A 27,092-nucleotide genomic window follows, 5' to 3' on the forward strand; every position below is an offset into this window, starting at 1 on the left:
TTCTTGGAAGGGCTGAAATTAGCTCCAGTCCTGGAACGCTGTCTATGTGCCATCCCTTACATAACAGATGAATGTCCTCATTTTACATTTGGTTGATTAACAGTATCAATTATTACACCCTTTTGAGTTCCAGTTGGCAAACCACCACCCACATTTATTCTATCCCACTTTATTATCACGATGTTCAGTACCCAAAAATCTGAATGTTTAAAACTGAAAGATTGAATGTTTTAAAGTTTTTTTTTTTTAAATGCCATAATTACAGCTTGTGTTTTACTATGTAGAGTTTAGCTTTTTCTCACTCTACTGAAAAGTGTTTATCCTTTTTTTGTTGTTGTTCTAGTTATTCATAGTGGATATGAAATACTTCTGGAAAGCTAGCATTTTATGATCTCATATTTATTTAACGCTTCTGAGAGACTGCATATCGTCTCTGGCGGGTGGAAAACCTCCAAAAATGCTACTTTTAAGACATTGTCAAAGTTGATATTGTGGCTTTAAATGGTCAGACACTTGCATGTGCCATTATATTGTTAACATTTCACCAAAATCAAGCTCAAATGGAGCTATGAGGTTTTTGACCAGCAATTTTTTGAGAATTTCTGACATATGTGTTTTGTCCATCATTAGAACGGCCGCATCTGAGCTAGTACTGTAAGTGCATCACATTAAGTTTTCATTAACTTACATGTTATAAAGTTTACTGTAACCATGTGTAAACTGTTTTTTTTTCTTCTTTTTTTTCTGTTATTTGTCCAAAATCTTATGTTATTAAAGATGAAGTGCTATGCAAAGGCTTTTTAAGACAGTGTTGGCTATGACTCAACAACAAATTCTGGACTTAGACACTCTTCTCTGCTCCTCAAATACATACAACATTAGCATTTATATATATCATGCTTCTTGAGTAAAGAAAGTGCTGTATTTATTCAAAGAACCAGCTCTTTATCAACTTTTGCATTGCAAACAAGCAGAGACATTCTGTACTTATCTGGCATATTCATTCACAATAGAGGTGGTGTTGGAGGTTTTCCAACAGTTTGAGGATCCAGTGAATTACATGGTTTAGTCGCAAGCTTGGTTAAATAATTTCAAAACCCACAGAAAGACATAAAAGGGTGACCAATAGTAATGTTTCATGAAAAAAAAAAAAAAAAAACAATGTTGAGAATCGAGGTTTCGATTGTGACAAAATGTAAAAATGTAAAAAATGAACAGCATAAAAAAAAAAAGTGACCAGTTACATGTCCTAAGATATACACATTTCCTTATACATTATTATAAATGTTATATCATAAACCTAAAAATTCAATATTGATTAAAAAGAGCTCAAAAATCTAAAAAGGCACATTATGCACCAACTACCCAAACAATAATAAATTGTAAAATATACAAAGTATTTAATGAGGATTAAACAGTGCAAACAAATCAAATAAATATTGATTTGATAAAGCTATTTAGAAAAAAAAGGTTAAAAAAATAACATTACAAAATAAAAAGGAATTATTTTTTTTACAAAAAGGTCTCACAGCAGGATTAGGAAGAGGAGGCAAGATCTTCCTTTGAGAGAGGAGGCTTAACCTTTTTTGGGTCTCTCCCAGTAGACAGAAATGTGGCCAGGCCTCTAGCTATACTTTCAACACGGCTATAATGAACTTCGCCTCTGCGCCACACTAGCATGCTGGTGAAAGGTCACCCAGCCAGGGAGCTCCAGCTGCTCTAAGGCATGTGTTCACTGGCACTTCACACTGTCTAGCACTCCTCACCTTCCCCAAGCCATATTCTCAAAAGCTAAGAAGCACTTTAAATGCTAAACCATCTTCACCCCATCTCCTGAGACACCTGATGCCAGTCTATGATTGAATTTGATGATAAAACGGTAATTTCCCCTCATTTAGATCTCAATGGTCCAAATTATACAAGCCTGGAGTCATTTGTGAGCATTGGTAAGACATGGCAGGGAATCAGGAGTCAGCGTCATTAGGCATGGTGTTTGGCTGCCCATTAAAATGCACTCTTCGCTCTCCTGTCGCCTGCGTGATCGCCTTTTATATCCCTCGCACACTCGCCCATCACAATCGGTCGTTTCATTCTTCCTCTAGTCACAAATCCATTAGGATAATACCCTTAATTAAACTGTCAGATATGTTTTGTGTTTCTGTCTCCCCACACATTTCATCATGTGGGATTAATTGCGGCTCAACAAATACCAATTTAATTACAACTGCACACATTTTTATTTTTTTATTTTTTTAAGATATTGCTGTCATTATTTACATAATTCTAACTGCACGTCAGGATTCTGAAGATGAAACATGGCTGAGATCAGACTATAATCACTATTTCTCCAAAGGAGGCTTTTTAATTTATGAAAATTATGGGTAACACTTTTGAATATTGTTCCAACATCAACAGAGGAATGCAATATTAACATTCTAGTCTAGTCAAGTCAAGTCACCTTTATTTATATAGCACTTTTTACAATACAGATTGCATCAGAGCAGCTTCACAGTGATAACATGAAAATAATACAACAAAGTTTGTTTCTATAAGAAAGTTTCTATTGCGTCATCGTCCACCCTAAGTAAGGCAGATCAATAATATTGTTGAATATTAAATGTCCCCAACTAAGCAAGCCAAAAGCCAAGGCAACAGTGGCAAGGAACTAAAATTCCATCAGTGACAGAAAAAAAAAACCTTGGGAGAACCCAGGCTCAGTCGGGGACCAGTTCTCCTCTGGCCAACGAGCGAACAGTGTATGATTATGATTCAGGCAGCATTACAGGTCAGAAGTAACTGCTATTAACTAAAATGAAACTCTGATTACCGAATTAGTAAGTAATAGCACTACAATCAGTAACACATTTTTTTAATACCTCACAGAAACTATACACATTTACATTTATGCATTTGGCAGACGACTTGTATTGCATTTCAAGGTACACATTAACATTCTTATCAGTTCTTGTTTTCCCTGGGAATCGAACCCATGACTTTGGCGTTGCAAGCGCCAACACTCTACTGTTTGAGCTACAGGAAAGCTTAAAAAAGTATACATTTTAACCATTTGATGAAACATGATTAATATGTAATAAGTAACATATGTAATATGATTTTTATATTTAATCATATTTTTGGCTACACTACTGTAAGGTCTCCTTTTTACAGTGTAATTATTAAATACTGAGTAATATTAATTAACAGCATTACCATTCTTACTATAGGTTTAGGATTAGTGTTTGGTTTAGGGTTAGTTATGCATGTATTTATGCATAATTTACTTGTGTTGTTGTTTTTATCGTAAGTACTTGTTATGTGTTACCTTTGTATATAAATATTATTGTATAACTAAAGGCCACATTTCTGTAAAAAAAAAAAATCTGTTATTTTGTCATTATGAACATGTAGCCTCTGTAGTGTTTAAGGATTTGCTCATGTCGCAAATGAATCAGTGCTTCACATTTCCGCACAATATCTCTCAAAGCTTCAGCTCCGTACCAAAAATCAATAGACGTGATTGGACTTCAGTTCAAATGCTGGCCAATCATCTTTTACCCCACACATTTTTGAGTCTGATGAATGTGCAACTTTTTTTGTCTGTTAGTGCGGGAGCAACATCAGTGCTCATCTTAGAGCGAATCATGGGCATGTATTTCACAAAGAATCATTCTTCTCAAATCCCCCTAATCTGTGTGGAGGCATCTCTCCTTGTCCTCTTTGGCAACCAATGTGATGCAGTACTTTAAGAGTAACATATTCTGTCTGGCAAAGTCCATTTAAGCTCGTCTGAGTCTCGTCTGAGGCTTTTAAGATCTTCTCAGATTGCCTTGGCCCTAATAGAGATGATAGACTGCTGAATAGCTGGACACTGGATGAGCTCTACGCAGCTGTCAAACTTCATCCAAAAATGATTAGTCAAATCATTCAGGCGCAAAGGAGCATTTTTCAGGCTTTGGTCATCAGTCTTATGTACTTGGACTTGGATCGACTGGAATATTAGCAGTCAGATGGGAAGGATGTTTTAAATGCAGAACATGCCAGGGAACCATTTCCTGGCAAATGCAAGACACAATTTTGGGCATTTGTGTAAATATATAAACAATCCATGTATGAATAAATGCTATACAGTAGATGTGAGTTTTAAAGAAATCTTTCTTCTCAAACTAAACAGTTCTCTAAGAGCATGCCATGGCTATGTGGGTGTATTTAAGCATTCATCCCGAGTTGCTGTGCGGCGGCGTACTATAATGCACTGAACACTCTAAGCTGTATTTGTTGATTCTTTTTACAATCTTGTTTACTCCAGCCTTATTTACTTTTACACGGTATTTGAATTGTACATTCATTCCCACAGGGAGATGGTGGATTCTGATGTGATGCATTGCAGAGTTTTTTTTTTTTTTGCTAGAGCTTTACTTCATTTATTACCATCTTGTTGTGAGATACAGTTTTCCATCTTTTTACATTCTTAAATAACATTCTTTAGATGCTTTGAATTAACCATGCATACTGTAATGTTACCACAAGTGAGATGGAACACTTTACAATAAGGTTCCAGTTGTTAACATTAGTTATATTAGTTAAAATGAACTAACAATTAAAAACAAATGCTTCCAAATCTCAACATTTTCTAATACTGATATTAAAGTCCCCCTGTAGTCAATAATTACATCCCTTAAAACTCATCTTTGAGTTGAATTCATTTAACTTTTTTTTTTTTTTTTATGCCTTAAAATAGCTTGAATGTAACTCTACACCCTTGCTTCATTTAGTATACACAGATGCATGAATATGTAAATGAGCCCCGCCTCCACTCACTCATACAGGGTCGCCTACAAGTCGATGTATCAGAATGGTAATGCGTTTCATGTATCGCTTTCCACATCGGACACATAACGGTAACTAATATGATTAGCCTTTTGCTTGATTATGTAATCAAACAGCTAATAATGTGTTGCTAATGTTACATAAACCACGTTCCCATTCGCCACCTCAGAGTCAGACGGCTGCCTTATAAAAATCAGCATCCTTAGAACGCTTTGAGCAGCTTAGAACATCAGTGGAGAATGGCATATAGTTCATCATAACATCTTAATATACATCATATACATAATTCACTCACTATATTGCTCAATGTCCCAGATTTTTTTTTTATCAACAGAAAAATAGCCGGGATAACGTGACTTCTCTTGAGACTCCCCTGCTTCACAGCATAGTAATGATGATATGCTAAAGCCTGCATATCACTGCAGTTTTAAGTACAAAATATCCAGCAATAGTGTTGACTTAAGAGTTTGCACATTGTTTACCATATTAAATCATATTAAAAACACCACATAGATATATAAACATCATTAAAAACTTGATTTTCACCACAGGGGGTCTTTAAAATCAAAAGTTGTAACTGTTAATAGTATGCAATAGACCTGAGCTAATGTGAGCTAACATGAACATGAGCTATATGAACATTTGTATTTTTATTAAGTAACATGAACAGAGATCATTTAATAGTGCAACACATGTATTGCTCATTGTTAGTTAATGTTATTTAATGCATTGGACCTTATTGTAAAGTCCTACTAGCAAGACTAACTCATTGCAAAGGAATTCCAGTGTCTAGAAAGTCTTCCGTAGAATAATTATAGAAATATAGAAACTAAGAATAACTAAGAAACTATACTTTCTCAGGGACATCAATTAGGGACCCAACACAATATAAGACATGTTTATTGTACAATACTTAGTTATTAACAAATTTTACCATGAACCGCATAGGATGAACAATATAATGGATGGACGGAGGGATGGATGGATGGATGGATGGATGGATAGACAGTTGGATAGAGTGATGGATGGATAGATGGATGGATGGATGGATGGATGTATGTATGGATTGACATTCATGCCAACTTTAGGTTTATGTATTTGGATACTTTCCAAACTGTGTATTAACATTTACCCTGGTGCAACTGTACAGGTATTACTGTATATGTGATTTTGCTTTGTTTTTACAAACTGAGGGGTGACTGAATTATTTATGTGGTAATTGATATCAGGCCACTTGTCAGTGGAGCACAACTTGTATTGAACCCAGAACATTTCTTTAACACATGTCCGCCCACATTACTTATCAGTGCCTGTTCAGTATTCTGCGACTTGGCAGGAATTCCCTAATGAGACAGTTGCAAAAACAGCCTGTTGAATTTTGTGTTTAAGGGAAAGGGTAGAACAAAATGAACTAATGCTACTATGGTGCAAATAAACATTTACTAAAAGTGACAAAAAAGTAACTGTCTAAAATATGAAATTATAGAAAATAGCCCTTATGTTAAATATTAAAGATATCAAAATGTCAGATTTCTGGTCTTAATGTGAACAATTCATTGGGGCACTTCTGTACTGGCTTGATCCACCTCTTCAATTACCTGAGTCTGGTACATAACGCCCTTTTTTTTTTTTTTTTTTTTTTTACAATCCAACCAATTCCTAAAGGATAAAATCAAGTCCCGGCCAACAGATTTTCTCTCCCATTTCACTCAGAAATATATCAGATTATTAAAGTTGCACTGCAGCACTGTTTCATGTTGACTTTAAGGATGTTATGTACTATTCATGACATTTTCTCCACGTATTAAAGATGTCACACTCTATATTAGCTCTGTCCATATATGCATAAGCAGAAGGAAAATCCTCTGCTTTGAATCCAGAGTGGGAGTAGCTGTTTTGCTTTTTAGTCGGATGATAAGTGACTCTTTCTTCTGAGCTGTGATGAAAGTTCCCCCATGAGAGCTCGGAAGGATAGCGACACACTTCAATGACTAGCGCCTGTCAAACATTTCCTTTTTGCCTACTCCGTTTCATTTGGCTGATGTCCAAAACGGTCGAGTCTTTTCACGAGAGCGATGCGCCTGCCGTGATTAACAGCTGCTTACCTCCCTTTGCCCTTTTGTTTCTGTGTGCATACTCTCATCATTTAGCTAGTGTGTGTGTGTGTGTGTGTGTGTGTGTGTGTGAAAGAGAGAGATCGCTGGAATGAGAACACAATGTCCGTGTGTGATAACTCTAGCCCTTTTCCTGCTCATGCCTTTTTCTGGTGTTATCTTCCAGGTACAACGGCTCCAGCCTTGTTAAACAGCACCTCCAACCAGCTTTACCTGCACTTCCATACAGATATCAGTGTCGTCGCCGCTGGATTTCACCTTGAGTACAAAAGTGAGTATAGAACATGTCACTATGGTGCTTTCATTATCCTGAACCCTATGCCCTTGGTAACAGTCCAGAGCAAGACTCGCCGCTATATTTCACCGGCAAACACACACATGGCAGGGACACGGACACACACATGCACACACACTGAGCCGTATTTCTTTCTTCTCTCTGCGCACTGCTGTCAGGTAAAGGCAGAAGACTGTGAACCCCAGCTCTCATTATTTGCTCGGCTGCGGCGTTTGTGTTTGCCGATACCAGCACGAAGAAAATTGGAAAACGATGGGGATCCAATTGAACCTTACATGGTTCATAAAACATCTAAAAAAAACAGTCGTATATTTTCAGTCGTACATTTGTATTTATTTATTTTTACCGATGTCATCTACGGTGGCCTCACAGTTTATCTGGACAACAGCACACTTAAATTTCATTGCAATAGATAAGTAGTTTTCAACCCCCCAAAAATTGGTGTAGTATTTGCTTTGAAACAATTTTCACTTCAAGTCACATATTGAATTAAACGTGAGATTTTCAGTAGAAATACTGAAATAGTATTTTGTTGTAGAATGTACTCCAATTATTGTTTTATATAAATCTTTTAAAAATATTTTTACAATGTGGGATTAGGAGTGGGATTAGGAGTGCACTTGATAACGTCCACTATGGCTTCGGACACCACTATAAATGGCTGTCCCCTCAAATGGTGCCTTAATTAAGGGTGTAGGGGGCGATTTAGAACACAGCCAATGTGTCAGATAAGAGAAACATACAAAATGTGCAGTGATGTGGGCAGGGTTGTTATAATAGAGTAAAACTTAAACTAACACAATTTTCAATTTTTGAAATTTACTAAACTTTAACATTAAATAAAATATGTAACAAAAACTTGTTTTCAGAAAGTTGCCAAGGCAACATTTTTCATTTAGTTTAAGTTGAAGTACTAAAGTAACTACTTAATTAAAAAAGAAACTATAATGACACAAATACTTGACACAATTACTAAAACTTTAACAAAAAATTAAAATGAAATATTAAAATAAAATCTAATTAAAAAAAAATAACACAAACATAATGAAATAATAGTATAATAGTAAAATAGTAAAATAATAGTATATTAATGATACTACAATAACACTGGCAGTGGATCCCCACGACCAGGCTTGAAAACCATTGCAATAGATAACAAAATATCAAAGCAAGTGCAATATGCAAATACTGAATGTTTTGACATAATTAAAGTTTTCCTTTCAAAGAAATTGATAATTTTCTTATTAACAGAACAGCAGGAATGGGTGTTTAACAATCAATAAGGCGACAGCTTAGACCCTTTGCTGTTCTCAGATAATATGCTAAAATATTAAATGAATTTAGCAGATGACGGTTATCAGTTTTGTATAGACAGCTGTGAATAATTACATTTACAGCTTAAGATTCAGGACTAAAATATAACTGTTAAACTTATAAGTTTATGTATCTAGTGTTTGTTTTTTTGTTGGTGTTTTGTTTTTCTATTATTTGGACACTCGCAAATGCATGCATATTATTTATATAATTGTATTCACTTTTCTAAGCCGTTCTTGGCGTGTCGTTTAATACAGTGACCACAGTTTTCGTTTATGTACTGTAGCGTCCAGACCTCTGGAAACTCCATGTCTGGTCCCTGGACGGGACGCGGAGGTTCTAGGTGACCTACCCCAAGCGGTAGTTGACACCATCACTTCCGCTAGAGCCCCCTCTACGAGGCTCCTCTATGCGTTGAAGTGGAATCTGTTCATTGAGTGGTGTTCTTCTCATGAGGAGAACCCCCGAACTTGCTCGATCAGAGCTGTGCTTTCCTTCCTGCAAGATGGGTTGGAGCGAAGGCTTTCTCCCTCCAGCCTTAAAGTGTATGTTGCCGCTATCGCCGCACATCACTACGCAGTTGAAGGTAGGTCGCTGGGAAAGCCTGACCTGATCGTCAGGTTCCTGAGGGGGGCGAGGAGACTAAATGCGCCTCGCTCACTCTCTATACCCTCTTGGGATTTGTCTCTGGTCCTTTCGGCACTTCAGAGACCAGCCTTTGAGCCTTTGCAATCAGCTGAATTAAAAATTCTGTCCTGTAAGACAGTACTCCTGGTTGCATTGACATTTATAGCCTATGTGTTGAGCCGTTTTCTTCCTGTGTGCTCGCTTCAACCAGCCGGTAACACCGAAGTTCCCGCTCTAGTGTCGGCTTGCTGCGCCACTCCCCTCCACATGGAACGGATACGTGTGCTTTTTTGCTCCAGTCGAGTTCCCCACTCAGGCGAACCCTGTAGAGTTCCTCCGTACCCCTTCGGCAGTTGGACGTTGCGGAGCGTCCGACGCCAGGCCTAGTGCTCGTATGCTTGTGTAACTTGTGCTAGGCTGGGTTCCGTATGTGGTGATCCCTGTGGCGATCCCATATGCGCATTCTTCCATGACCAGCTCCCTGCAGTGAGCCTGTGTCCTTCCCTTGGCAGAGTCCGCTCTGCCGTCACTGTCTGGTGTAACCTCCCCATTCTCGTCGAACGTGAGCGACTGATAGGGAACGTCTCGGTTACTAATGTAACCCTCGTTCCCTGACGGAGGGAACGGGAGATGTAACGTCCCGTCGCCATCGTTGCTGACCATCACTGTATGGCCGTCACGATCTCGGCTCCTCAGCGAAAAACAATGTGTGCGTGCGCCCGCTTCCTGTTTATACCTGCGGGGCGGGGCACGTGACGCGATTCACGCTCGCCAACGTTCATTGGCTCATTCTGTAGACACTCGAAGTTGATAGGGCTCCCTGAAGTGATCTCAATTACGTTGTCATGTCGACGTTACGTCTCCCGTTCCCGCCTTCAGGGAACGAGGGTTACATTAGTAACCGAGACGTTTTTTTATTACCTACTTTTAATTGCCAAAATTGTATTTTAATCTGTGTCCCACATGCATACAACATCTCATTCCATTTTCTAAACTCTATCAATACACTAACCAAAGTTATTGTAACAGTTATTATATAAGCCATATAGCTATTACACATGTTTTAATTTATGGAAAATATTTTAGCAATGTCACATGAGAAAATTTGCTGTTGTATTGAATTTTAGAGACAAAGCCACGTGTGTGTGTGTGTTTCTGTGTGTGTTCAAGCCTTTCACACTGTGACCTTTAGTATGCTCAAACCAAGCCTCATAAACCACCATACCAATTCACTTTCTGCATGTCCCATTTGTCCATTTCTAAGGGCAGTGTTCCCAGTGGGACAGCCCAATTTATCCATGTTTCTTTCTCTCGTCTGTGAAAGGGCAGTTTAGGGCGCAATGGTTGCAGAATAGTTGTATGTGACTAGTCACAAAATAGATAGTTGATAGAACATTTGATAATATGAAAGTGCTAGGAGTTAAGGTCCCACACAATTCTCGTCCAGACTTTTCGCACTTTAAAAAATAAATATGTGTCAATCAAGTTTACACACTGCTTCCGAAAATTTCGTCCGTTATAAAAAAATATGTATCGGGTTCGATTTTCTGCGTTTTTCGCATCCCTAGCAAACATTTTGAGAGGTGTTTTGACAATTCACTGCCACCGAATGAAGAATACGAAAACGCATATGAAAATTTCGGACTCAGTGTGCAAGGACCTTTAGAGGACATTTTGGTCTCAAAAAAGCTTAAATAACAGTATGTTGATTTTGTAAAGCCTAACTAATTAAACTCCATCAAAAACAGCATTAACAACTGTAACTGCCTTTACAGTGTAAGCAGCCTCAGTAAATACAGTTAATACCTTATCTGCATCTCTCTGGTTAGTAAACAGATAAGTGCAATGTGAAGTTTTATGAGATGGGGCATTTTGACCCTGGGGTGAGCTCAGATTAGCTTCTCTCTTCTTTTCTTTTTCTTACTCTCTTTATCACTATTTCCCTCCTTTCCTGCCCTTTCTTCTTTTACTGAATGTGTTCCAGTGGATTAATCAGGGACATGTTTTATTTCTGCGGAGCAAGCTGTCAAGCATTTCCTCCAAAAACGGATGAGAAAATAACTGTACAGAGATAAAGCAACAGAAATATGCATGAAACAATGTGTAAATTAGTCATTTTAAATAACACTATCCAACAGCGACACCAGCAGATGTAAAATCATCTTTTTTTCATTTAAGGTCATCACATTCTCACTGAGCTTTGGAAGCATGAATGTAGATGTTGGGTAGCACAATACAGGTGAAAGTCACAGGAGAAGAAATTAAAGCTTCAATTGAACTACGATTGGCTGTCGGCTGATGACTCTGTCAAGGATATAGTATCCAATAATTTCCGTGAATATCATGTGAAAAACCAGTCTGTAAATCAACCTGAATGGGTCGAACTGGTAATTACAACTCAACCACTGAAACCAATTGAAAATGAAATTACTTAAAAATAATGATCTGGGAGTAAACTAATTTTTAGCGACCACTGAGACCTCTCAGTTTAATTAAGGCGCACCTTTAATGGTGACATTTGCAATTTTTATTGAGGGATGTAATGACTAATAGTCTGAATAAACGATTCATAATAAAAGCCGACCAACGGTTAGTAGTAACAAACAAAAAATACACAAATTATTCTTGTTGCTGTATTATTATTGTTATTATTATTATTATTATTATTATTTGATACTTTTGGCCAACTAAAAAAGTACTCTAACTTGTTACAGCTTTTCTCAAATTGTATTTATGGTTTGGTTTAATATAATATTAATATTGAATATTAATCAACTATTAACCTTAATATTAATAAAATATCTATCTATATATTTTCTCAAAGACATTCATACAAAAAGAATAATTAGATAAAATAATAATCATAAAATATAATTAAACACTTTTTTGGCTTTTTACATTTTGATCTCATCATAAACATAAGCTAAATTAGCAATAATATGAAAGTAGAATTTTCACTTAAGATGAAATCTAAAAACATTTTGTTAATCAATGTTTAGTTTAGTTTACTTACAATACATAAATACAAATTTTGAAAGACCTTAATGTTTATTGTGAAGTTTTTTTTTCTTCTTTTTTTTTTCTTCATATTTTCTGTTTTTTACCAAAAAAATAAAAAGAAAAAAAAGGAAGAAGATAAAACCCACAGTAATTTCTGCAGTCAGTAAAGCTTGTTCTGCACATCCACACTGATGTGAAGTGAAAATACTATTTATAGAAAATTTATATTTTCCAAACAAGGAGTGGTGGGAAAATGAACAAAGGGAGATAGAAACTACTGAATGCAAACTAAAAGTCCATGATAACTAAACAAACTGAACATAATGGTGACACTGAGTGGGACTTTGCCTTTTCATTTCAGAGGGCCACACCACTCAGATTAATATATGCTGCAACATTAGCTTTGTTGAAAATTTAAGAATCATGTTAACTCTGATGTACTGGAGGGCTATGAATAAAGATGAAATGGAGTGAGAAAGAGAGGGCCTTGGCAAACCGCACCAATTTGCTACATTGCCATCAGCTTTGAGCTGTCATCTTTGGCTCAGCTCTCAGAACATAAGCTCTTTCCCTGCCCAGTTTCATGGTACATCCTCTGAGAGACCCCACAGCAGGGTCATTGTAGTTAACTAAAACCATAAAAATAAAAATAAAAAGTTTTGTTCCTTAAAATAAAAGATTAAACGGTGTATATTTTATTTCGGCTAGTTATCAGGGCAAAATTTCTCATTTTTATTTAGTTTATCACAGGTTCGCGTTTAAAGTCTGTGCAGAGAGAATGGTGTCGTCTTAGCGGCCCCTAATTTAATAACAAATGATCATCTTTATCATCTTCTTTAATGAAGATGATAAAGCCAAAACAATCTCTGTTACCTTAAATTGTACGCTTATCTCTGTAAAGCTGCTTTGAAACAACCTACATTGTTATAGCGCTATATAAATGAAGATGACTTGACTTGACTTGACTTTAACTTGATGTACTAAAATAACTAAAACTGACGAAAAAACCTATATAAACATATTCTTAAAAAAAAAAGACAAAAATCAATAAAGTTAAAATGCGAATATAAAAATATTAATAAAAACTATAATAGTATCTGACTGATACTAAAATAACACTCGCCCACAGTAAAACACGTGAGAAATGGTGCACGATGACCATGAAACATCATCTTGCATTCAGAACTAATTGACTTCTTAATGTATTATTATTAATGTATTATTATAATTGAGTTGTAGTGACCATCAAAGATCACAAAAGCAATTTTCTCTTTTCATGTTCTTTTGTTTGTAGACATATTTCTACAGTGTAACTTTATCACAAACGAACACTCGTGAGTGCAAAAATACAGAAAAAAAGCTCACCACTGTGACAAAGCCACCCGTCGTGTGGCATATCTCAACAAGAGAAATGCAGAAAGCACGCTCTCATGAACCACACCACAGCCGTTGCCATGGCAACATCTTGCACAGTCTATTATGGTACTGAATTTACGCACTGAAATCGAGTGGATAAAAGACAGCATAAAACTACAATGAGCATATGCGTTCAAATGATTGGGAAAACCTGACACTATAACTGTATCTGTTTTTGAGAGTTATGGTATAATATGCTGATTCTGTATCTCAATGCCTTCTCTGATCCATTTAGCTGTGGGACTGACAACCTGCCCAGAACCCGTGATCCCAGCCAATGGCATTAAGAATGGCGACAGGTACATGGTGAATGAGGTTGTGTCATTCAGCTGTGAGCCAGGATATGTGCTTCAGGTATGGTGCTGATTTTCCACATCCCTGACACACACATACAGTATGCCTAATTTGCACACAGGTACAAAAGAGCAATCATGTGGTAGAAAAGGGTATCACGTGACCTCTTGCTTTCCAGGGACATTCTCACATAACGTGTATGCCAGGAACCGTGCGTCGCTGGAATTACCCCCCTCCACTCTGTATTGGTATGTCTTTCCATTCTAATCAGATGGCACATTTTCTTAGCCACACGACTGTTACATAGTTTTTCATTTTCAAACACCTTTGGCATTCTCTTTTATGCCTCCTTGTGTTTTCTAGCGAAGTGCGGCGGGAGTCTGTACGATATGAGCAACGTGGTCCTGAGCCCGGGTTTCCCTGGGAACTACCCTGGAAACTTGGACTGCACCTGGAGAATCGTGCTTCCCATTGGATACGGTGAGTGCGTCGAGAGCTGCTACTGAATCAGGAGATTACAACTTAAAACAGTTTCTCTCAAGAAGTTTTGTCCTCTTCATCTTGTACACTGCAGTGTGCCGGTACATTATGACCAGCATTGAGGGGAAACTAACTTATTTAGTGAAATTACTGACTTAAAAGTCTACATGAAATTGAAATTGGCCATATATATTTTCTGAATGGACTTTCCTGGTCATGTTGTGAACAAATTATAAACATTAAATAGTCACAATTCTTCATTAAAATGTAAAAAAAAAAAAGACCTCCACTTCAGATGCAAGTTTAATTTTCAGATGAAATCACAGCTTATCTTTTTTTTTTCAACTTTTTTGTATATAATGCCAACATTTCTTGATCCGGACAATTTCAGTGGACAAAATCAAATTATGCTCGACTTTTGTCTTGTTTCACTACCAGTAGGTAACATGAATTGAAAACAGCATTTAACCTGTTAAGCGTTGCCAGTGCGTCGGCGCACTGAAGCGTTATTTATTTATTTAATTCAAAATTACTATCAGATTTAATGTTATACCTTGACAAACTATACATCATTAAAAAGATATAATACTCAAGTTTCAGTATTTGACCACTATTGTATTCTGAGAAACTCATAGTGACAGTTATGTCTTAATTTGTGTCAGGAGTTATGAAATGAAAAAATGAGTTGATACCTTTAATATGAATTATGCGCGTCAGCCGGTTTCATTCATAAAAAACTCCGTGCTGTCGTCATGACAGCGATACACAAAACAACGTGCCTCAGGGCTTTAGCTAAAAAATGTGCAGATTTGGAGAAATATTGATAGATTCTCATAGATTTACATCATATTTCTATAGACAGGAATAATATTTATTGAATTTATACCCAAATGCGTCGATGTAATCTTTATGAGCATTTGGTACTCTGATTTACTGTGTTTTTAATTCATACCAACAGCCTGAGGGCGCTACATGCACAATAATAGTCCATATATGGAACATGAAGAAGAGCCATGATCATGTGACATTCCAGGACGTTAAAAATAAAGTCATTTGACATGGTCTTGAAAAACATTGAACTAAATCCAGAGTTTTGGACTTATTATCTTCAGATTTTAAACATAAAATGTTTAGACATGTGGCTTTAGCTATAGTGCATTTCTAGATTGCTCCAGTGCCAACTTCAATTTTATTTTCATGAGGATGTTTCATAAAAAATTATTTCTAATAACTTTACAAAACTTTGAAGCTATTTATAACAATTTTTTTCATTATGACAATAATTAATTCTACATTTACAATAAACTGCCAGGTGTCAGCTTTCAAATGAGATCATACTTGTGCTTTTTGTACAAAGGGTTCATGAACTGTATGTGTTTCAGTTTGGGTATGTCATTTCTGGGGATTTTTCAAAAGTGGGGTTGCAGCTTAACAGGTTAAAGGTGGGGTAGGTAATTTTCGGAGAGGCTAGCAATAGCAAACCTTCAGAGTTCTCTCCAAAGCCATGCCTCCTTCAAAACACATGTACAGCAAAGAGCAAACAAAAATGAATGCACATAAACAACTTAAAGAGCACTGACCTGTACCACCTGACTGCTGCAGGTCCATTTTGGCCATTTGAAACGCATAAATTTGAGACACAAACTCAGAGTATAACGTCTCCATCTCTTCCAAATTACAGTAGTTATGGCATGAACACAGCATAAGCTGGATGTTTTGGTTCAGGAGGAACTGTAAAAGGTGGCTGCTGTTTTGGTTGTGGTGCTCTGTGACTGACGTCTAACCCTGCATAGCATGAAACGTGCTCATGACGTGTGATGTCTGCACGAGTAGGGTGCGTGGAGGTGTGAAAATACATACGTTGGCAGGCAGGTAGGACATCGGACCGAAGTCGTCAAGTCACTTTTATTTATATAGCGCTTTTTACAATAGAAATTGCATCAAAGCAGCTTCACAGTGATAACATGAAAATAATACAACAAAGTTTGTTTCTAGAAGAAAATTGCGTCATCGTCCACCTTAAGTAAGGCAGATCAATAATATTGTTGAATATTTAATGTCCACGACTAAGCAAGCCAAAAGCCAAGGCAACAGTGGCAAGGAACCAAAACTCCATCAGTTGACAGAATGGAGAAAAAACCTTGGGAGAATCCAGGCTCAGTCAGGGGCCAGTTCTCCTCTGGCCAACGAGCGGACAGTGTATGATTATGATCCAGGCAGCATTACAGGTCAGAAGTCAGATTGGATCAGAACATTCAGAATATTTATCCAGTTCCATCTGGTTGGAGGTCGGAGTCATCACGCTGGGATGGAGACGAGTTTGTTGAGGATCAGTGCCGATGGCTGTTGTGTCGATGAGGCCTTCACAAGGCTGATGAGGCTGGCACTTAAGGGATGCGTCATGGATGGGTCCAGGTGCAGGTTCACCATCTGATCTGGATACGGCCTGGATCCGGCGGACTGGGGTAAACCTCAGGATAAACAGAGAGACTAATATTAGCGTAGACGCCATTCTTCTTATGATGTAACGAGTACATCAGGATTTATTGGGACTGTTTCCGGTTCCGGCTGACCTAATCTATGCAGTCTAACATTGAATTATAGAAGTCTATAATGTGCTAGATCAAAGAGATGTGTTTTTAGTCTAGCTTTGAACTGACAGAGTGTGTCTGCTTCCCGGACAATGTTAGGAAGACTGTTCCAAAGTTTTGGTGCTAAATAGGAAAAGGATCTACCACCAGCAGTCGATTTTGAGATTCTAGGTATTATCAACTGGCCGGAATTTTGAGATCGCAATAGACGTAAAGGACTATAATGCGTTAAGAGCTCGCTCAAGTACTGTGGAGCTAAACCATTTAGTGCTTTGTAAGTAAGTGCGATGTTTAGTAGGGAGCCAATGCAGTGTTGATAGAACCGGGCTAATATGGTAATACTTCCTGGTTTTAGTAAGAACTCTATCTGCTGCGTTTTGGACCAACTGTAGTTTATTTATTAAGTGTGCAGGGCAACCACCCACAAGAGCATTACAATAATCTAGCCTTGATGTCATGAACGCATGAACTAATTGTTCTGCATTTGTCAATGAGAGCATATGGCGTAATTTAGATTTTTTTAAAGATGGAACAATGTGGTTTTACAGATACTAGAGATGTGACTTTCAAATGAAAGATTGGTATCAAAGAGCACACCCAGGTTCCTAACCGACGATGAAGACTTGACAGAGCAGCCATCAAGTGTTAGACAGTATTCTAGGTTATTACGTGAGGAAGTTTTTTTGTACAATAATTAGAATCTCTGTTTTTTTTTTTCAGAATTAAGTAATAGGAAGTTGCTAGTCATCCAGTTTTTTAGATCAGCTATGCATTCAGTTAATTTTGTGAATTGGTAAGTTTCATCAGGGCATGAAGAAATATAGAGCTGAGTATCATCAGCATAACAGTGAAAACTAACTCCATGCTTCCTAATGATATCTCCCAAGGGTAGCATGTACAGAGTGAACAGCAATGGTCCTAGTACTGAGCCTTGTGGGACGCCATACTGAACTTGTGATCAATGAGACATCTCTTCATTTACTGCTACAAACTGATAACGGTCAGATAAGTATGATTTAAACCATGCTAATGCAATTCCACTAATGCCAACATAATTTCGAGTCTATTTTAAAGAATGTTGTGGTCGATAGTGTCAAATGCTGCAAGTAGCACTAATAGAGAGATACAACCACGATCGGATGATAAGAGCAAATCATTTGTGACTCTAATGAGAGCTGTCTCAGTACTATGGTATGGTCTAAATCCTGACTGTAATTCCTCGCAGATATCATTTCTTTCTAAAAAGGAACATAGTTGTGAAGATACTGCCTTTTCTAGTATCTTTGACAGAAAAGGTAGATTCGAGATCGGCCTGTAATTGACTAATTCTGTACGATCAAGTTGCGTTTTTTTAACAAGTGCTTTAATTATAGCCAGCTTAAAAGTTTTTGGTACGTATCCTAATGACAAAGATGAATTAATGATATTAAGAAGAGGATCTATGAACTCTGGAAGCATCTCTTTCAGTAGCTCAGTCGGTATAGGGTCTAATATACATGTGTTCAATTTAGATGATTTAACTAGTTAAAAAAATTCTTCCTCTCCTATAGCAATGAATGAATAAAATTTTTCCTTAGGGAGACTGCAATGCACTTCCTGATGTGATACTGTAGTAGACGTTGCATAGTTATAATTTTCTCCCTGATATTATCAATCTTATAAGTGAAGAAGTTCATAAAGTCATTACTGCTGTCTTGCTTGGAAACGTCTGCGCTTGAAGCTTTATTTTTCATTAGTTTAGCTACTGTTTTAAATAAATACCCAGGGTTTTGTTTATTTTCTTCTAATAGGGTTACAAAATAAGCAGATCTAGCTGTTTTTAAGGCCTCTCTGTATGCAATCAAGCTCTCCTTCCATGAAATGCGAAATACCTCTAGTTTTGTTTTCTTCCAGTTGCGCTTCATTTTTCTGGCTGCTCTCTTAAGGCCCGAGTGTGCTCGTTGTACCATGGCGTTGGACTATTTTCTTTAATCTTCTTTAAGTGCAAAGGAGCAACTGTGCCTAAAGTGCTGGAAAAGAGAGAGTTAAAAGTTTATGTCGCAATATTGAGTTCTTCTAAGCTATCTGGGATGCTGAGATGATGAAACTGATCAGGAAGATTATTAATAAAGCAATCTTTAGTGGCAGAAGTGATAGGTCTAACAGATTTGTAACATGGAGTCGGCTTTGCAGCCTTGGCTAAATTAAGTTTACAAGAGACTAGATAATGATCTGAGATGTCATCGCTCTGCTGCAGAATTTCAACGGCATCAACATCTATTCCATGTGATAATATTAGATCTAGAGTATGATTACGACAATGAGTGGGTCCTGACACGTGTTGTCTAACTCCAATAGAGTTCAGAATGTTTTTAAATGCCAATCCCAAAGCATCTTTTTCGTTATCTACATGTAAAAATCACCAACAATTAGGACTTTATCTGCAGCCAGTACTATCTCTGATGGAAAGTCAGCAAATTCTTTGATAAAGTCTGTATGGTGGCCTGTATACAGTAGATGACACGTTTGAGTCATCTCAAACGTGATTTATCGTTTACTCTATTTATTGTTACATTAAGCACCAACACTTCAAAATAATTATATTTGAAATTAGACTTCTTAGTAATTTTGAAAATATTACTATAAATTACAGCAACACCTCCCCCTTTGCCTTTCAGACGAGGTTCATGTTTATAACCGTATTCTTGGGGGGTGGACTCATTTAAAGTCATGTCATCGTTTGGTTTTAGCCAGGTTTCTGTCAAACACAGCACATCCAGGTTATAGTCTGTAATAATATCATTAACTATAAGTGCTTTTGAAGTAAGGGATCGAATATTCAGCAACCCAAGCTTTATCATTTGCTCATTTGTATTATATCTGTTTTTTATGTGTTGAACATCAATTACATTTTTACCCTTAGATGGGTTTGGACGTTTTTTGTATGTCCTAATTCGGGGAACAGACACAGTCTCTCTATGATGATATCTAGGTGAAAGAGTCTCTATGTGATGGGATTTATCTGACCTTGGTGACGTGAGACAGCTGGCAGACGGTTGGTTTAGCCAGTCTGTCTGCTTCCTGACCTGAGCCCCAATTCATGTTTGAGCAATGCATTGATTGGACCAACATTTAATGGTCCTACGCCTTCCACAGACAAGATATATATAAATACATTTAGACCACTTAGCTTAGTAATTGCTATCAGGAGAAGGCAGAAAAGGCTTTCAACCAGCATAACAAAAAATGTTCCTTGAACAAATCACCTACCCTGCCTTTAATCCATCCATCCAATCTTCAAAATCTTATCCTATGTAGGGGACACAAGATCATGTTGACTTTACGTATTTCAGTAGCATGAGGGCTGCAAAATCGGCACATTTTTTTCTCCATCAAGAAAATCTGATTTTGGCTAATTGCTTTGTTTATTTTAAAGGTAATAACAGAACAAGGCTGTTATTAACCCCTCGGAGCCGGGTGAAGTTTGTTTATGACAGATGGATGCACGTTTTTGAGCTTCAATCTGTTGGTTGCAGTCCACTTCCATTATAAAACTTGGAAGAGCCAGGGTATTTTTTTATATAACTCCGATTATATTCGTCTGAAAGAAGAAAGCCATATACACCTAGGATGATGGCTTGAGGCTGAGTAAATCATGGTCAACTGTTAATTTATTTTTTTTAATGTTTTTTGAGAAATCATTTAATAGAGCCTACATAGTATTTTAGTCTTACATCGTCTTTGTTTTTTTTCAGGAAATAATAGTTAAAATGTCAATATTTGAGTAAAGCTAGCTCTTGTTTGAACCCACACAATTTATTTTGACAGTGTTCATGAGTTTGTTTAGTCTGCGAGAACAAAACAAAAGCATTGAATTGAATGTGACAATTGCGCAAGAGTGATTTCCTGAACGTTTCACATAGAAATTCAATCGTGTTTCATTAATGACACCGATTGACTAAGCAGACTAATTGCATGAGTAGACTCATGCATCTGGTATTTACCCAAAAAGCAGATAGCATCTTGCTGAATACCGACAGACACAAAGTAATGCTTCCTTTCTATCTGATGTTCTGACACTTGACACAAGAGTGTTATTTGGTTTCATTTATCTGAAATTTTAAGATGTTGTTTGAGACTTTGGCAGTCGACGCAAGTCATTTAGTCGTAGCCCATTTGCTCTCTCCCGCCTCACAGTTCAAATGAGTTGAGAACAAAGAAACCATTCCAGCTGTTAACAAGGCAATTGCATGTCATTTAAAAAAAAAGAAAAAAAAAAAGAAGCCATTCACACTTATCCTGGAGCACAACTATTTCTTCTCCGACCCCCTCTAACTTGGAAGAAAACAATGTAACATTGAGATATCCAAAAGCAATTTTCTGCCTTATCAAGCAGCCACTGCACAAACAAGAGCAAGAACCATCATGTTTGTGCTGTGTAGCAAAAATGCATTAGCTTTCACTGTTAACAGGCTACAATCATTTGAATAAGACACACAGATGGCTTTGTGGGTGCTGATTATAGCTTTTAGGACAGTCTGAATAGGTAGAGTTAAGTGCAGTTAGGGGATAGCACCGCATCAGAATGACAATAAAGCTAATCTTTAAAAGAGCTGCCCTAGGCGTCTCGGAGCGACACATGCTTTCAGTGAAAATGGCTGACTTGTTTGATACTTTTGTTGTCGTATTATCTAACCATCTTCTTTTATGTTGCAAATATTAAGTTCAAATCATCTAGTTGGAGACAAAGACTGAATAATTGTTGAAGATGCGGTGAAGTTAATGGTGCGTAATTGTAAAATTTGACACTGGTGTATTTACTGTGCTATTTTCTGGCGGCTTGGAGCTACACAATGAATTTCATTGACAGCAATAGAACCTGAAATATGCAGCGCTGGTGTAGTCAGGGCCGGCCTAGAATTTGACCCTGTTACACCTGGTGTTAAAGGATTAGTTCACTTTCAAATGAAAATTAGCCCATGATTTTCTCACCCTCAAGCCATTCTAGGTGTATATGACTTTCTTCTTTCAGACGAATACAATTGGAGTTAAATTAAAAAAAATACCCTGGCTCTTCCAAGTTTTATAATGGCAGTGGATTGCAACCGACAGATTGAAGCTCAAAAACGTGCATCCATCTGTCATAAACGAAATTCACGTGGCTCCGAGGGGTTAATAAAGGCCTTCTGAAGCAAACCGATGAGTTTGTGTTAGAAAAATATTCATATTTAACATGTTACAAAGTAAAATTCGAGCTTCTGGCCAAACGGCCATATGAAGTCTACTTGCCCCTAATTCGCAACTTACGCAACTTGTAACGTCAGAAGTAGCGTAGTGCATCATGGCGTAGCATAAAAATCAGCAGTACGTCGCATTATTCGCATAAGTTGCGCTTTAGACGTAGGTGGAATCTGTATGTTCATTTGGCCGGAAGCTAGTTATTTTACTTTATAAAGTTTTAAATATGTATATTAACTTACAAACTCATCATTTTGCTTCAGAAGGCTGTTATTAACCCCTCGGAGCCGGCTGAAGTTTGTTTATGACAGATGGATGCACGGTTTTGAGCTTCAATCTGTCGGTTGCAATCCACTGCCATTATAAAACTTGGAAGAGCCAGGATATTTTTTTATATAACTCCGATTATATTCGTCTGAAAGAAGAAAGCCATATACACCTAGGATGGCTTGAGGCTGAGTAAATCATAAGCTAATTTTCATTTGAAAGTGAACTAATCCTTTAAGATGCATTTTGGTCGATCATATCACAAGTGGATGACGCTAAATACCAGTGTAAACAGGGTCTTGAGTAAATTTGTCCGCTTTTTACCACTTCCAGAGGAAGTTGAAAACGCATTTGACCGGCTCATAAGGGATCGAACAGCCACAAACTCTGCCTACTGACCTGATGCGTAAATATTATGGGAAGTGCGCTAGCCAGACGGGGTCATTCCAAATTTATAAGCTGTTAGTTCATTACCTTGATACTCCATGCAACCAAAAAAAATAATTTCATGACGACATAATATACACAATCCATATGAATCAAGTTTAATTGATTGATTGCAAGTCTTCTGAAGAGACACTAAGAGGTTGATTTAATTTAATCGTTTATTAATATATAAACACATACATAGAGCACATGAAATATGGCAAAGGGAAGATTAAAAGTGATCTTTTTACTTGCAATAACAAACCTTATTGGCTCTTGTGTGTCAAACAAGCACTTTTGAACTACGAAAAAGCCTAAATTGAATCTGTTCATTATATACAGTAAAGCAATCATCTCTTAATCAAACTTACTGTGATGAAACCGTTTAATTCATATAGATTACATTTACTGTATTTATGAACTTTTTGAAGTGTCAAAGTTCAAATTTCATAGAAAATATATAAATGTTTGTTTCGAAGATAAACAAAAGTCTTAAAAATTTGGAATGACATGAGGGTGAGTAAATAATGACACAATTTTCATTTTTGGGGTGTTAACCCTTTAATACTTAAATGATTCACTTGTGCTATCAGACAATTGGTCCGCATTTTGAAAAAAATAAACATAAAATAAATTTCTTTCATTTGAATTATTTATATTTTAAAATAATAAATATTTCATAAGTCGAAATAATTTTTTTTTAATTTTTTTTTTTATAGATGATGGCCACATAGATTCTGACAAGTGCAATGTCTTCTGTTGAATCAAGATCAGTTTGTTACTAATATATTAGTTTCCTTCCTGTTTTCCAGCAATATCACAGTTCACATGGAGCCAATTACTGAGCAAACATAAATAGTTTTTTTTTTTTTTTTTTTTTTTTTTGTGCACACATGAACATGAGGGAAAAACGGTTCACCAATTAACAGTGTCTCAGAGCAGCAGAAACAGCAGGTCTGTACAGGCCTGTCAGAGTCAATGGTTAAAGAAAGCCTGTCACTTTAAAGACATTCCTTATGTAAATTATGCACAAAATGCACAGCCTGTTTGACACTGTGAAAGTCTAACATGTGACCTCTCACTCCACAGGGGCACACATCCAATTTCTCAACTTCACCTCTGAAGATAACCATGATTTTTTAGAGGTTCGCAACGGGCCGCACCACAGCAGCTCTCTGATTGGACAGTTCAGTGGAAGCCAACTGCCGCCCCCTCTGCTGAGTAGCACGCACGAAACCGTCATCCACTTCTACAGCGACCACTCTGAAAACAGACAGGGCTTCAAACTCACTTATCAAGGTGGGTGACACTCCATCTTCAATTTGCATACTGCACTCTCTTCTCTTGTAGACATTGGCCGTCCTTGATTTTGTATTGGCCCTTCATGTGGGAGTGACAGCCTTTTACCAGGATCATTGGAAATATCTAAAGATTCAGTTCCTTTGAGATCGCTGGGAGGACACTCCATTATGACAGCTGGGGTCTTGAAAGCATTTCAAAATCAATAAGACGGTGCATTTGGATGTGCACTTGGATTCCACTCGATATAAATAACTCACCATTGTCTGGTCTCCTCACTTTTAGGTCAAACAGTTCGTCTCTCTCTGTTTCTTATCCACTCTAGACTGAGTTGAAAAGAGCCAGGCTTAGCCTTGATCTGTGCTGCCAGACGGAGGGGAATACTGATGCCATGTTTTGATACACAAACAATAATGCAGGATGAAATAATATGATTATAAAGCTGTTGATCATAAGCACTCCACTTGAAATGCTGTCTGGAGATGCACGTATGCTAGTTTGACAAGCTTTCTGCTTCTTCACTGAACAGGTGACGATACTCAGATTAGGAGCACGTATATGTTGCTTGTATGTTTGTCATAAATTCCTTTAAACATTATTTTATTCTTGTTAATGAATGTTTCCCAATTTGAAATTTATTAAATCAAAAAATATTTTTGTAATTTTATAATTTGGGCACTAATCAAATTAGCACTATCTTAACCCTTAACATTTAAATTAGCATAAAAGATTGCATATATGTTTTATGTTTTGTACGATATTTGATACATCAGGTTTTTATGAGCCACATAATATGATGATAAAGAATATGGAGCTCATACTCGAGGAGGACAAAAACTCCTCAATTTTCAGAGGCCCAAATTGAGCAAAATATGCATATCAGTTGTCACTCTATATCTCTAAATAATGGACCAGATTTACTAAACAGGGCAAATTAGCGGGCTAGTGCAAATTGTCATCTATTGATGCATCTACTGATGACGTGTAAATTAAAGGACACAGACGCAGCCGGATAATTTCCATAATGACCAACTCAATTTACCAAGAGCAGTGCAAATTAACGTCTGGTTTAAGACATGCTTTGATTTCACTTTATTTTGATGGTCCCTTCAACACAGTCTGTTGACTATATAAGTAACGTTGCTCCTACATGTCTACTAACTCTCATTAGAGTTATTTATGGTCAGTAGAATGTCAGTTGGGGGAGCATCACAATAAAGAGTTTGAAGATATTAAGCAGACAGCCTACAAATACTCTAATGATGAGTTAGTTGACAAGTTATTTGTAGTCATCAGAATGTTCTAAAGGGACCATCAAAATACCCATGCTGTTTTTTAGGGCGGAAAATAATGGCGCAAATACCAGTAAATTGACGAGTACAAACCTTAGTAAATCACCTTGCATGATTCATTTAAAATCTCTTCTCCCATAAATGTTGCATCTGAAAAGGAAACTCCTACAAATGCATATGCAGAAAAAGCGATAAGTACAATTTACTTAGATTTTAAATTTACATGTATGGAATTAAGTAAAATCTACTTAACTAAGTTATGTAAAATTAACAAAGCGAATAAGTCAATTTAACTTGGTCAGTTTGGGTTAATTTATTTTGATGGTCCACTTTTAGACATTCTAGTAACTATAAGTAAATTGTCGACTACATGACAACTAACTCTTATTAAAATATTAGTAGACTGCAGTTGACGGTTAGTAGACTGTTTGGTTAGGGTTAGGTGTTAGGCTTCGGGTAAGTAGAATAAGTTGACATGTAGTTACAGTTACTTATAGTCAGTAGAATGTCTATTAGGGGCGCATCAAAATAAAGTGTTAGCCAATATTAAGCGGACAGTCTATGAATACTCTAATGACTGCTAGTTGACATGTAGTTGAAAAGTTACTAATAGTTAGTAGAATGTCTAAACTGGACCATCAAAATAAAGTGTCACCAGAGTTTGAGTAATTTCTACTTATTAATCTATAAGACAACATATTTACACAATATAGGTAATGAGGTACCCATCTGAACACAGAGACTTTGTACACAATAACGGTAACATTTAATGGATAGTTTTTGAGTATGAATGGGTCAGTTTGAGTAGAAAATGAACTCGTTTTAGAAAATGAACTAAACCTAACGACAAAAGCAACAACAAAACAGTGAAAATACAACTTAAAAAACAGTGAAAAATTCTACCGCATTTTTATTAATACCTCAGTGCATGATGTGAACACCCGTATCAGGAAGTTAAGCAGGTGTTACTTAATTTTATAACTTTGATATTTACTTGAAGAATCATTCATGTAAACATAACAAACAATTCCAAGTAAAATATATTTTTAAGTTTGAGCTTTAAGTTCAAGTACTAATATATATATATATTTTTTTTTTTTATTATTCTTGCCTGAACTAACTTATTCAATGTAGAAATAACTTTAGATTTTTCTGTAGTATTTACTTCGCTAATTTTTTTTTTATTATTTATCAGTGTAAATAAATAAAGGAATAAACAAATGCATCCAACAATGAGACTGAGAGTTCTGTCATAATCGCCTCCATATCGTTCCAAACCAATTTTATTTACTTTTTTTTTTCTTTTTTTTCTATGACGCATAAACATCTTATTTTATGTTTAAAAAAAGATGGGTTTTGGAACAACATGAAGGTGGAAATATCATACTTCCACTTCCAGACATACAGATATTCATATGTTCTGTTCTGTTTTGTTTTCTTTTTGTTATTTTAGCATATGAATTACAAAACTGTCAAGACCCATATCCATTCCACAATGGATACATCATCAACGGTGATTTCAATGCAGGCCAATCGATAACATTTGAATGCTTCCCTGGATATGTGTTGGTGGGCCACCCTGTGTTAACATGCCAGCACGGAATCAACAGGAAGTGGAACCAACCCTTTCCTC

General features: G+C 36.7%; 1 protein-coding gene across 1 annotated transcript in view; it reads left to right on the forward strand.

Moving 5' to 3' along the window:
- LOC311279930 (CUB and sushi domain-containing protein 1) overlaps positions 1-27,092 on the forward strand; it is a 682,447-nt gene that overhangs the window by 592,689 nt on the left and 62,666 nt on the right. The window contains exons 37-42 of the mRNA XM_084391753.1: positions 7,108-7,212; positions 13,829-13,947; positions 14,066-14,135; positions 14,251-14,367; positions 23,958-24,167; positions 26,913-27,092. The exon at positions 26,913-27,092 is cut by the window's right edge and continues 9 nt beyond it. Coding sequence (XP_084247879.1) covers positions 7,108-7,212; positions 13,829-13,947; positions 14,066-14,135; positions 14,251-14,367; positions 23,958-24,167; positions 26,913-27,092 — 801 coding nt within the window. The remainder of the gene's footprint in view (positions 1-7,107; positions 7,213-13,828; positions 13,948-14,065; positions 14,136-14,250; positions 14,368-23,957; positions 24,168-26,912) is intronic.

The sequence above is a fragment of the Rutilus rutilus genome, assembly GCF_951802725.1.
Source record: "Rutilus rutilus genome assembly, chromosome: 20".
NCBI lineage: Eukaryota > Metazoa > Chordata > Actinopteri > Cypriniformes > Leuciscidae > Rutilus > Rutilus rutilus.